The sequence below is a fragment of the Bos taurus genome, chromosome 5 (assembly GCF_002263795.3).
Source record: "Bos taurus isolate L1 Dominette 01449 registration number 42190680 breed Hereford chromosome 5, ARS-UCD2.0, whole genome shotgun sequence".
NCBI classification, from domain to species: domain Eukaryota; kingdom Metazoa; phylum Chordata; class Mammalia; order Artiodactyla; family Bovidae; genus Bos; species Bos taurus.
In genome coordinates this window covers 49,014,255-49,026,542 of record NC_037332.1, presented here as the reverse complement: position 1 = coordinate 49,026,542, position 12,288 = coordinate 49,014,255, and the positions used below count along the sequence as shown (strand labels likewise).

Here is a 12,288-nt window from a genome sequence, read left to right as displayed (position 1 = left end):
TTGGAATATTATTCAGCCATAAACAGGAATGAAGTTACTAATTCATGTTACAACATGGATGACCCTTGAAAACATGCTTAGTGAAAGAAGCAGACACAAAAGTCCACATACTTTATGATTCCATTTGAAATGTTCAGAATAGACAGATCCATAGAAATAGAAAATAAATTAGTCATTGCTAAGGCTGGCAGTTTGGGAGAACAGGAAGTGACTGCCAATGGCAAGGCTTTTTTGTTGGAGTGATGAAAATGTTGTGCTGTTAGATAGTACACAATTTTGTGAATATACTAAAAATCATTAAACTGTACAGTTGAAAAGGGTGAATATTTTATGGTATGTCAATTATATCAATAAAAACTTTAAATATATTAAAGGAACTTTGGAAAATACAGAAGTGTGAAAAAAAGGAAAAAATAATTTTCTAAAGATGGTCTCTTAAATTTTTGAATTTTTATTCTATTTGAATAAAAATATGAAGTTTTTTAATATAAAGTTTTTCCAAAATCAGTGTACTGTATAACATTTCTGTATCCTGCCTTTTTTGTGTGACATACCGTAAACTGGTGCCATTGTCATAAATTATTCATAAACATAATTTTAAATGATTAATGCACTATTTTTCAGTCTACCATTTTTCTGTTGTTGTTACCATCTCATGGCAGTGATGAATCTCCTTTCAGTTGTGGGTACAGAAACTCATTATTTAAGCAATAAAGGAAACTGATGGACTTACCTAATTAAAAGTCCAGGGCTGTGCCTTCAGGTGTAGCTAAATCAGATACACGTGCTCAAAGAGCATATTTAAAAATACGCCTTCATCTCTTAGCTGTGCTTTCCTCTGTATTAGATAATACCCAAATGACCAACAGCAGCTCCAACACAGCAAACTTATCAAAAGAACAGATCTTTTTCCATAATTCCAGAAAGTCCCATAGTTCACTTTCCTTGACTTAGTTGGGTCACAGGCTTACTGAGAATCAGTCAATCCTTTTTTATATGTATGTAAGAAGGTGTTAGGGCTTCCCTGGTAGCTCAGTTGGTGGAGAATCTGCCTGCAGTGCAGGAGACCCGGGTTCAATCCCTGCGTCAGAAAGATCCCCTGGAAAAGGAAATGTCTACCCGCTCCAGTATTCTTGCCTTTAAAATCCCATGGACAGAGGAACTTAGTGGGCTACACAGTCCATGGGGTCGCAAGAGTCGAACACAACTTAGTGACTAAACCACCAACAAGGTGTTAAAGTAATAAGTGCTACGGGGAAAAACAACAGGATAAGAAAGATTTGGAGTTGCCGACAGTTGGTGTTGATGTTGTCAATCCTTTAAATTTTAACTATTCTAGTGAGTGTTTTAGTGGCTGCATGATTTTTGTTCTAATTTTGCTGATTACTAATGTGGTTCAGCACCTCTTTTACTATTTGTCTCTAAGAAAGATTGTCTCCTTTTTCTTATAGATTTGTAGGACTTCTTTATGTATTCTGAATATGAGTCTTTGTCAGATGTATGTGATGCAAATACCTTCTCCCACTTTTCTGGTTAGCATTTTCACTCTCAAGAGTGTTGTTTAGAAGGAATCTATGTATGTTCTGCTGGGAGTCATTCTTTCCTCTCTGGAATCTCACCTGCTACTTTGTGTATAGGGTCAGATTCCTGACATGTTTTGTTTCCTGTTGTTTAGTCAAGTTGCTCTTCCTGGGGTGTACTAAACCTGGTGATTTTTTTCAAAGCTTTTTTTCCCCCTTTTGTTTTAATATACTGAGAAAGAAATGGGAATGTTAAGATCAATTTTAGGAGTGGTGTGTGTTGCGTCTGACTCTTTGAGACCCCATGGACCACAGCACACCAGGCCTCCCTGACCTTCATCATCTCTCGGAATTTGCTCAAACTCATGTCCTTTGAGTCGGTGATGCCATCCAACCATCTCATCTTCTGTCATCCACTTCTTCTCCTCCCTTGAATCCTTCCCAGCATCAGGGTCTTTTCCAATGAGTCGGCTCTTTGCATCCGGTGGCGTCAGCTTCAGCATCAAGCCTTCCGATGAATATTCAGTGGTGTGTATGTTAAATAGCTATTCATTCTGGAACATGGGGACAGGGTTGTAATAAAAGGTTATGGAGCAGTTGAAAAAGAAGAGTGTCATTCAGTGAACAAGAGTCCTTAGTTTTTATGTAGTCCAGTTTACTAGTCTTTTAGCTTCTTGGATGGCCAGCTTCATCGGCATATGATCTGTGCAGACACATGGGGCCCGTGCTCATTAGAGCCCCACACTTGATTTAATGCTCTGTTGTTGCTGTTTATGATTTTAAGGGGTCCCATAGATTACAAAACCAGTGCTGCATTTATAGCTGGTGCTTTTTTATTCTCCCATTTTATTTTCAGAAAGTTTTAGTATTTTGTTTTCAGATCTTGAGTCACCTAGAATTGATTCATTTTGTTTGTGATATGACATAGGAGTCAAATTTCATTTGTCCATATGGACATCTAAGTACTTAGCCTAGTTTATCAGAGACCATCCTTTTCCCACTGCTCTGTGGTGCCATTTTTGTAAAAATGTCTGTATGTGTGTGGTCTACTTTGAAGCTTTTATTCTGTTTTGTGTATCCTTGAGCTAATGCAACACTGTCTTAATTATTGTACTTTATGGAACCCCACCCAAGTACTCTTGCCTGGACAATCCCATGGACCAAGGAGCCTGGAAGGCTGCAGTCCATGGGGTCACTGAGGGTCAGACACGACTGAGCGACTTCACTTTCACTTTTCACTTTCCTGCATTGGAGAAGGAAATGGCAACCCACTCCAGTGTTCTTGCCTGGAGAATCCCAGGGACGGGGGAGCCTGGTGGGCTGCCGTCTATGGGGTCGCACAGAGTTGGACACGACTGAAGTGACTTAGCAGCATAGTAACTCTTGCTGTCTGATTCTCTTGGTTCTTACACCTTGTTCTTCTTTAAGATTGTTTTATTATTGGCTTTTTGGGAAGAATTGATGTCTTTACAATGGTGGGTCTTCTGGTCTGTAAAGATGGCATTTTTAATTATTATTTATTATTATTCCAACTTAATTGAATGCTATTTTACAGTTTTCTATATAGAGGCCTTATATATTTTTACTATATTTATTCTTAGGATATTGAGTTTTCTTGATGCTGTTTTGAATTGGTATCTTTTAAGAAATTGTTTCTAGTCATTTTCTGCACATGAATTTTATATCTAGTAATCTTACTTTTTCTTTTGTTAATTTTAATAATTTATCGTAAAAGCTTCTGTTTTTTCCTAAGTGCAAAATCTTTATCACCTGTGAATACTTTGTTTTATGGATTTCTTTACCATCCTTTTATTTTTCTCCTCTTGTATATTGGTTAGGAACTCCAGTTTAATCTTGAATAGAAGCAGTGATAATGGTTGGAAATTTTTGTATCTTTTTTTAGATTCCACATATAAGGGATGTCATATGATATTACTCCTTCAAGGTACCTCTTTTTCCATTCTTTAGAAGAGATTGTGTAAGACTGGAATTATTCCTTTCATAAATGTTTGGTGGAATTCACTGGTAAAATATTTAGGCCCTAAGTTTCTTTGTAGGAATATTTTAAATTATGGATTCAACTTTAAAAATTATAGCATTATTTGTATTCTCTAATTCTTATTCTGTTAGCTTGGGTGAGTGACATAGAGTTTGCCCATTTCATATAACATTTCACATTTACAAGCATAAAAATTTTAATAAAAATTTTGGGTCTCTTTAGTGTTTTAATATACTAAAACAATATCACTGATTTAAATAGAATTCACTTACCACTTAAAATATTATAGAATGTATCACCATAAAGAAGAATATTCTAATACATATATGTATATTGAAAAATAAACAAAAGGTGATGTATGTGGATATCTACCTATCAAGATTGAGTAACAAATATTACTGGCACATTAGAAGTCTCTGTGTGGAGAAATGCAAATCAAAACCACAATGAGGTACCATTTCACGCCAGTCAGAATGGCTGTGATCCAAAAGTCTACAAGCAATAAATGCTGGAGAGGGTGTAGAGAAAAGGGAACCCTCTTACACTGTTGGTGGGAATGCAAACTAGTACAGCCACTATGGAGAACAGTGTGGAGATTGCTTAAAAAACTGGAAATAGAACTGCCTGTGACCCAGCAATCCCACTGCTGGGCATACACACTGAGGAAACCAGAAGCGAAAGAGACACGTGTACCCCAATGTTCATCGCAGCACTGTTTATAATAGCCAGGACATGGAAGCAAGCTAGATGTCCATCAGCAGATGAATGGATAAGAAAGCAGTGATACATATACCCAATGGAGTATTACTCAGCCATTAAAAAGAATACATTTGAATCAGTTCTAATGAGGTGGATGAAACTGGAGCCTATTATACAGAGTGAAGTAAGCCAGAAAGAAAAACACCAATACAGTATACTAATGCATATATATGGAATTTAGAAAGATGGTAACGATAACCCTGTATGCGAGACAGCAAAAGAGACACAGATGTATAGAACAGTCTTTTGGACTCTGTGGGAGAGGGAGCGGGTGGGATGATTTGGGAGAATGGCATTGAAACATGTATAATATCATATATGAAACGAATCGCCAGTCCAGGTTCTATGCAGGATACAGGATGCTTGGGGCTGGTGCACTGGGATGACCCAGAGGGATGGGATGGGGAGGGAGGTGTGAGGGGGGTTCAGGATGGGGAACACGTGTACACCCGTGGTGGATTCATGTTGATGTATGGCAAAACCAATACAATATTGTAAAGTAATTAGCCTCCAATTAAAATAAATAAATTTAAATTAAAAAAAAAAAAGTCTCTGTGTGTTCCTCCCTGGTTGAAATCGGCTTTCTCCCTTGCATTTGTGTTAATTATTCCCTTGCTTCTCTTTATAGTTTTTCCCACCTCCTGTACATATTCATAAATAACATATAGTTTTAAAGAGCTGAGTAGCAAGCCCACCCCTACTTGTGAAGGGAAAGGATAATGTTACCTCTGGAAAAGCTCTGAAAAGATAACCAGTTTCTGGGTCACAGTCTGATGAATTCACTGGAGCCCCTTCTGGGGTTGTCAGAGGGCAAGATTGTAAGCGGGTCGTGTAGCATTTGCCAGGACTGTAGTTCGGACTAGTTGCTGAATAATCAGCTAAGTTAGGGGAGTAGACTACTGCTTTTTTTTGTAATTTATTTTTTTTATCGAAGGATAATTACTTTACAGTATTGTGTTGGTTTCTGCTATATATCAACATGAATCAGCCATAGGTATACATATATCCCCTCCCTCTTAAACCTCCCTCCCACCTCCCACCCCATCCCACCTGTCTAGGTTGTCACAGAGCACCTGTTTGAGCTCCCTGAGTCATGCAGCAAAATCCCCCTTGGCTATCTATTTTATATATAGTAATGCATATGTTCCCGTGCTACTTGTCCATTTGTCCCACCCTCTCATTCCCCTACTGTGTCCACAAGTCTGCTCCCTATTACTTTTTTGGCTGTGCTGGGTGTTTGCTGCTGTGTGCAGGCTTTCTTGTTGTGGCGAGCGGGCTCTACTCTCTAGTTGCGGTGTGTGGGCTTCTCATCATGGTGACTTCTCTTGTTGTGGGGCGTGGACTCTAGGTGCACGGGCCCAGTAGTTGTAGCCCAGCTTAATTGCTCTGTGACTGCTGCTTATTTTTGATTTGAAGCCCCCCATGGCTTTGCTCCTGCTCTCAGAAGTAGGTCCAAGCAGAATACTTTTGTGGGTATGGAGGGGAGTAGAGAATAGGCACTTCATCAGCGCACTGAGATAAACAAGCCCAGGTGAGAATCTGGGCCAGCTCACCTGGGAATTCTCTCCTTTAGTTAGAAAGAGGGTCTAGTAGCAGGAAGCATCTTGTGTTGACTGCAGTCCACACCCCTGTGACCTGAGCTGCTGCTCCACTCCGCACTGGCCATGCCGTGTCTGAACCTGAGCTGCTGCTCCACTCTGCCCTGGCCATGCCATGTCTGAAGTACACCTGTCATCTTGAGATCTCTCTTCACTCTTATCCTGGAGGTTGTCTTTGCTGTGTTGGATCTTTCTTCTTGTGTCCCATATTTTCTCCTTTTTTTTTATATCATCGCCCATGTCCCCTTGAGAAACGATGCCTATGAGGTCAATTTCTGGAAACTGTGCAGGGATGGAAATTCTTTATTGTATCCTTGCTTCGATTGACACTTCTATTCCTGCTCTGTTGCCTCCTTGCTTTCATTGTTGGTCTAGAGAAATCTGAAGCCTTCTGATCTGTCATCCTTTGCACTGGACTGTTTATTTCTCCTCGTTGAAAGCTTGTGAACTCTTCTGTTTGTTCTTGGCCTTCTGAAATTCATGGTCAGGTTGCTTGGTGTGGGTCTATTTTCCTGCATTGTGCTGGGTCTAGACAGGCTTTTTCAATCAGGCAACATGTCTTTCAGTTCTGGAAAATTTATGTGAATTAATTCTTTGCCTTTCCTCTCTCCTTTTTTTAAAATCAAGTTTTATTGAAATATAGTTGCTTTACAGTGTTATGTTTCTGCTGTACAACATCCTCTATATTTTTATTTTTTTTCCTTTTTCCTCTTTCTGTAATTCTATTATTGTTTGGCTGTTAGAGCATCTGAACTAGTTCTGTAATTCTTTTTTTTTTAATTGGCCAGATATTCTTTTAATGAGAATTATAAAAGACCAAAAACATTTTTTTGCAAATTGCCTTTTTTTAAACCAATGATTTGCTTTTAATTACATATACTGTGTGAGACGATGCCTTCTTTTGCAAAACCAATAAATACAAGAACAAATTTTAAACATATGTGATTTGTCCAAGATATGTGGGGGGAGGGGGAGCCTGATATTTTTTCCTCAGTAAAAAAAAAAATCAGTACTCTCTAGCTTGATAAAGAATAAGTTTGAAGGTATGACTCAACTGGAGAAGAGAGGGAGGCCATTTTATAGCTGCTTTAAATAGCTCCTGATGGTTCTTCCAATATTACCTTTGCTTTCTGAAACCCATATCTTCACAAAATAGTTGAATTTAAAATATTTCTAATAAACTGATTAATGGGGGAAAATGTGTATCAAACACATGTATAAATTTTACCATCAACAGTTATGCATATCAATAAGACACTAACTTTAAAAGGTACAAAAAAAAGTGAGAAAAACCCTAAATTACAGGAAAGAAAGTCAAATTTACTTAATGAAAAACTAGAATTAATAAAACTTAGCAAATACACACACAAAAAAATATACACACAGCAGCAGGACTATTTATTGACTCACATAGGGGAAAAGCAGTGGTCTAAGACCACTCAACATGGCTTTTCAGTTAAAGGGAAAAAAAATCCAAACATGCACACACACACACACACACGCACGCACGCACGCACGCATGCACACAAAAAACAAGAACCCAGTATTTTTCTACAATATACTCAATCTACAACAAACACAAATTCAGAATTATTTTACAGTGCTTCCTTTCTTAATATAAAAGATGCCCATCTTGGGTGTGTGTATATATATGTGTGTGTATATATATATATTTCAGTGGCTTACTGTTGACTTATTTTTAAATATATTAGTGTTATTACATTTATGACATTAAATATATTGCATGTTATTACATTTATTTAATGGCCTTTCCTTTTATTTACCATCATGTGTCTAGCTTCCACCTACCAAAAATTTCTGATTGGTAGGCAGACAGGTGCCTTATTCTCTGAAATCGAATGTGATGGTTTTAAACACTGGCCAGAAAATGTTTGATTGCCATTTCAACACATGGAAATAGTTACATTGATGCCTAAATTGCCATTTTCTGCAAAAAACTGTGCAACTCTGGTATCAAAGACTAGGCAGTCGCTATTCGTAATGGCTGTTGCAATTCCCTCGTGAGTAGATCGAGGCGTGGCTTCCCAAGTCAGCCGCCGCCTAGGACCGTTTAGCTCAAGTCGATAAGCAAAGTCTTCAGCCTGTTTGCGTGTTCCTATCAGCTGTACAATCGCAAAGAATTGATGGTGACCAACATATTTTTCCTGTTTCTCCAAGACTAATATGAAGTGAAAACCAAAACAGGACTGCATCATCACCCAGTCAACAGCACCAGGAAGATTAATGCCTGTTGCAAGGAAAACTATGTCCTCTCCCTGCAGGGTTGTGATGGATTCATGCTGATGCATCAGATGCGGTATTACAGCATCCCGAGAGCCTTGCCATTTACAGGAAGCACCAGGGCACGGACAGGAGTAAGGCCTAAACTCACAGAACTCTTCGTGGTCTGCTTTTTCTGTGTGTGTCAAAGTTATTTCACATCCAGAAGATGCATATTTACAAGGGAAAAGGACTGAATCGGCCACTTTCTCCATAGCCAAGTTGCGAATGGATCTCAATGGGTCGCGGCAAGTTGGACAACGGGAGATCTTTGGGCGACAGTTGCTCCAAACAAGATGGCCACTGTGACACTGAAGAATGGGTGGTAACACATAGTCAAAGCAGATCGGACACTGAAAGAGACTCGCCCATTCACTGTTGCACGAAGTTGTGCCAGTCTGGGAGGTTCCAGTAGGTAACGCTGTTGCTGTCTGACGACTCATTTCTGTGGACGGAGAGCGCTCCTCGGCCCGGTCCTGGTTCAAACACGCTGGGTCGTCGCCAACCGCCGCCACCGCCTCTTCCTCAGGCCAACACTGACGGGACACTCTCGGTCGCTGATGCCGCTGGAGAGTGCGGCCCACAGCGGCCGCCCTGTCGCCCCCCAGGCCTCTGTCGCCCCCCAGGCCTCTGTCGCCCTTTCCCACACGCCTTCCCGCTAAACACCACACAGTGGTGCGGCCGCCATGGAGGCGCGGCCGCCATGAGGAGGTGCTCCGGCGTCCTGGGCGTGCTGTCATTCTCGTTTTGTTTCCTGTATCTGTTACTTTGCTTGCCTTTCTCAGAGATTATCTCAACTTTATTTCCCAATCCTGTTATGGGGACTTGTTTGGGGCATTGTTATTTGAATGTTTCATGTATATATACAGTATTCTGTTCTTATCTCATAGATGCAATATATTTTCTTATTGCTCTAGGGATATTAATTATGGAGACTTAAAACAGACACACAGAAAACAGCTATTTGGAGAAAATAGGCTGTACAGGAAGGAAAAAAATTTTCAAAACTGCTGTTCTGGTTCGAGTTCCCTGAATATTTGGTAGTCCTTGGCTGTCTGCTCTTAAATGTGAGGATCTAAAAGAATGACTTGAACTCTGTCTGAGCTCACCACTAGGGCTTATGGGCTTGGAGCTTTACTGAAGGGTTATCTGGATGGGACCTTTCTTATTCCCTACCCCCAACCCCCACCCCCCAGCCTAAGTCAGTGTCTTTAGGTTTTTCTTGTGGAGCTGGTGAGAGGCCTCAGGGAAGAGTCTCCTAACTTATTGCCTGGGTGGAAGTTTTGTGGGGATAAGAGCTGGGTCTCTGCATTCAGCACTTAGGGTGCATATGGTCAAAGAATCCCTCGGTTTCAGGTCGAGTTCTCACTCTTAGCTGGTTGTCCAGCAACTCTGTTTTAACCCTTTTCAGGAACCAAAACTTCAGTCTCTTTTGCAGGGATGGTAGAGAAGCAAGTGGGGCTTTCCAGGTGGTGCTAGTGGTAAAGAACCTGCCTGCCAATGCAGGAGACCTAAGAGACAGGGGTTTGATCCCTGGGTTGCGAAGATCCCCTGGAGGAGAGCATGGTAATCCACCCCAGTATTCTTGCCTGGAGAATACCATGGAGAGAGGAGCCTGGAAGGCTACAGTCCATGGGGTCACAAAGAGTTAACCATGACTGAAGTTACTCCACACAGAGGAGTAATTGACCAGCCTCATGAAGTAGAGGAGAGAATCTAGGGATCCAAATGTTTTTCAACAGCTTTCTCCCAACTCTCCTTATTAAGCCTGGCTACCTCTTTCGTGGAGTATGTGGTATAATAGAGTTTGGATTTCAGCTTTCCCATGTCATTTTGGGATCCGGCTTTCTAGGATCTGCTATGTCAATTTCTACTTGTCTGTATGTTTTTTCTATACAATATATTTCAATAACTCTATTGCTCTTGTCTATGCTGTTTTTTTGTTGTTGTTGTTGTTGTTTGTTTGTTTTTTTACTTCTTGATCCTTGTTGGTTATGATAAACAAAGATTTCTTAACTGTATTTTTAGTGTGATTTTGATGGGGACCAAAATTAGTTGGGACCAAAATTCATTGGAAGGACTGATGCTGAAACTCCAACACTTTGGCCAGTTGATGCGAAGAACTGACTCATTGGAAAAGACCCTGATGCTGGGAAAGATTGAAGGCCGGAGGAGAAGGGGACGACAGATGAGATGGTTGGATGGCTTCACCGACTCGATGGACATGAGTTTGAGCAAGTTCCGGGAGTTGATGATGGACAGGGAAGCCTGACATGCTGCAGTCTATGGGGTCGCAACGAGTTGGACATGACTGAGAGACTGAACTGAAAATTAGTTGGAATTTTTTTTGAATCTTCCTTAAACCAGATGTGTGTGCTCCTTTTTCATAAGCTTGTTTGTTTTTCTAGGTGGAAAGAAATGAGCATTTTTTCAACTTTACTGAAGTTTAATTGACTTAACTTAGCATTTAGATTAAGGTAGATGTGCCTTAACTTTGGAACATGGTTGCAGAATTGTGAATTTTGGCATAAATCTGATAACAGATTTAGGTAATGTCTTGATATATGATTAGCAGCTTGGTCTGCCCTAAAGTTACTTAGTAAGACTATGACTAGAATAAAGAAAGTAGCTTATCATTGCTTACAATACATTTTAACAACAGTTTCCTCTCATATTCTTTAAGCTCTTAGTGTCTTGCTGCCGAATTATTTTTTCATATTGTCATAATTTATTTATTCTTATCCATATTGGAAATTTGTAAAATGTTTGAAAGTACTGTATAGTTTTGGAACCTCTCACTTCTGGGGAGATTCTTGTGACTTTGAAAGAAAAAACAGTAGATGTTTCTTGTGACCTCATCACAAAGAGAACTGGTTTTTAGAGGAAAAAAATCAGTCTCAAATTCGTAATAATTTAGAGCTAGAAGAGAACTTAAACGTGATTTCTGTTTACTCCCGACCTTAGGGTTGAGCAAAATGAGGTGTGGAAGAGTTAAAAGTGTTGCTGAATGTAATCTAAAAACAAAGAACAGAACAACAACAACACAAAAACTGAATCACTATGCTGTACACCTAAATCTAACCCAATATTGTAAATCGATTATACTTCAATTAAAAAAACACAAAACATTATGGAAACTGTGTTGATCGGTAACTCAATCAAGGCTCCCCTGGTTGGTGGTGTCCTAGTGATCATTTATGACAAAAGAAAACTACATTCATCAGCAGAAGGAGTTCTCTTTCTCTTTTTAGTTTTCCTAAGAACCGTGTTAAATTTATGTTCTCTGTATTGTTGGTCGTTACTTGAATCCTAGTTCAGCCATGTAATTACACGAGGTGCAGTTTCATGTAAGTCCTTTGACATCCCTGTGCTTCATTTTTCTCATCAGTGGCAGGGGGGCAGGAAAAAAACGGGGGCAGGACATGATGATAATACCTACTTCATAGGATGGTTATGAGAATTAAGTGAGTTAAATTATACAAAATGCTTATTGAACAGGGTCTGGACATACCGTTTTCTATGAATGCCATTATTCCTGCTGGGAGGAGATTTAGAGGCTGCCTTTTCCATCAACATGTGGGTACTTGCCTTTTGAAGGCAACTATGAAGGCTGTTGGGGTTCTTCACATTTTAAAAATTTGATAAGATGGGATTGTTTGAGGAGGAAATACTGGTTATCGTAATTTGGGATTTAGACTTTTCAGCTCTTTTGGAAAGGATGGCTTACTCTTGTCCAATAGCATGGAAGGAGATTGCTCCTCTTTTGTGTGTTTCCGTTGAAAAGCTGATGGTTAAACATGTTTTGGGGATACACATTTTATCTGAAAGTAGGCAACTGCCTGTGTGTACAAGGCCAGTAGGGTCCAAGGTGAGAATCACCTAAGTCCCCCTTGAAGCCTTGCGAAGAAGAACTAGGAATAGAAATGATAGGAATGTGCTACGTGGCTAGGGGTAGGTGGGCTGCGGAAACATCCCAGGCAGAGATAATTGTAGAGGCTGTGAGGACATCAGTACTTAGGATGTACTTCTGGTAATCCTAGTATTTCTGGGTATAAAATTGGGCTAGTGTAACTGCCTGTTAACACAGAACACTAATGTCCGTGAACTGCCTTCTCAGCTGGATTGAAAGCTG

General features: G+C 39.9%; 2 protein-coding genes across 5 annotated transcripts in view; one reads left to right on the top strand and one right to left on the bottom strand.

Moving 5' to 3' along the window:
• Positions 1 to 12,288, top strand: part of TBC1D30 (TBC1 domain family member 30) — a 104,186-nt gene that overhangs the window by 27,272 nt on the left and 64,626 nt on the right. The window lies entirely within an intron of this gene.
• LOC101906182 (E3 ubiquitin-protein ligase SIAH1-like) lies at positions 7,133 to 8,906 on the bottom strand. Its single transcript, XM_005206710.5, has one exon. It carries the CDS (start codon positions 8,894 to 8,896, stop codon positions 7,781 to 7,783), a length of 1,116 nt encoding a protein of 371 aa, XP_005206767.2. The 5' UTR covers positions 8,897 to 8,906; the 3' UTR covers positions 7,133 to 7,780.

Bases quoted from the DNA above. Each gene is read 5' to 3' on its own strand.
- LOC101906182 (XM_005206710.5), bottom strand. From the start codon at position 8,896: ATGACAGCACGCCCAGGACGCCGGAGCACCTCCTCATGGCGGCCGCGC.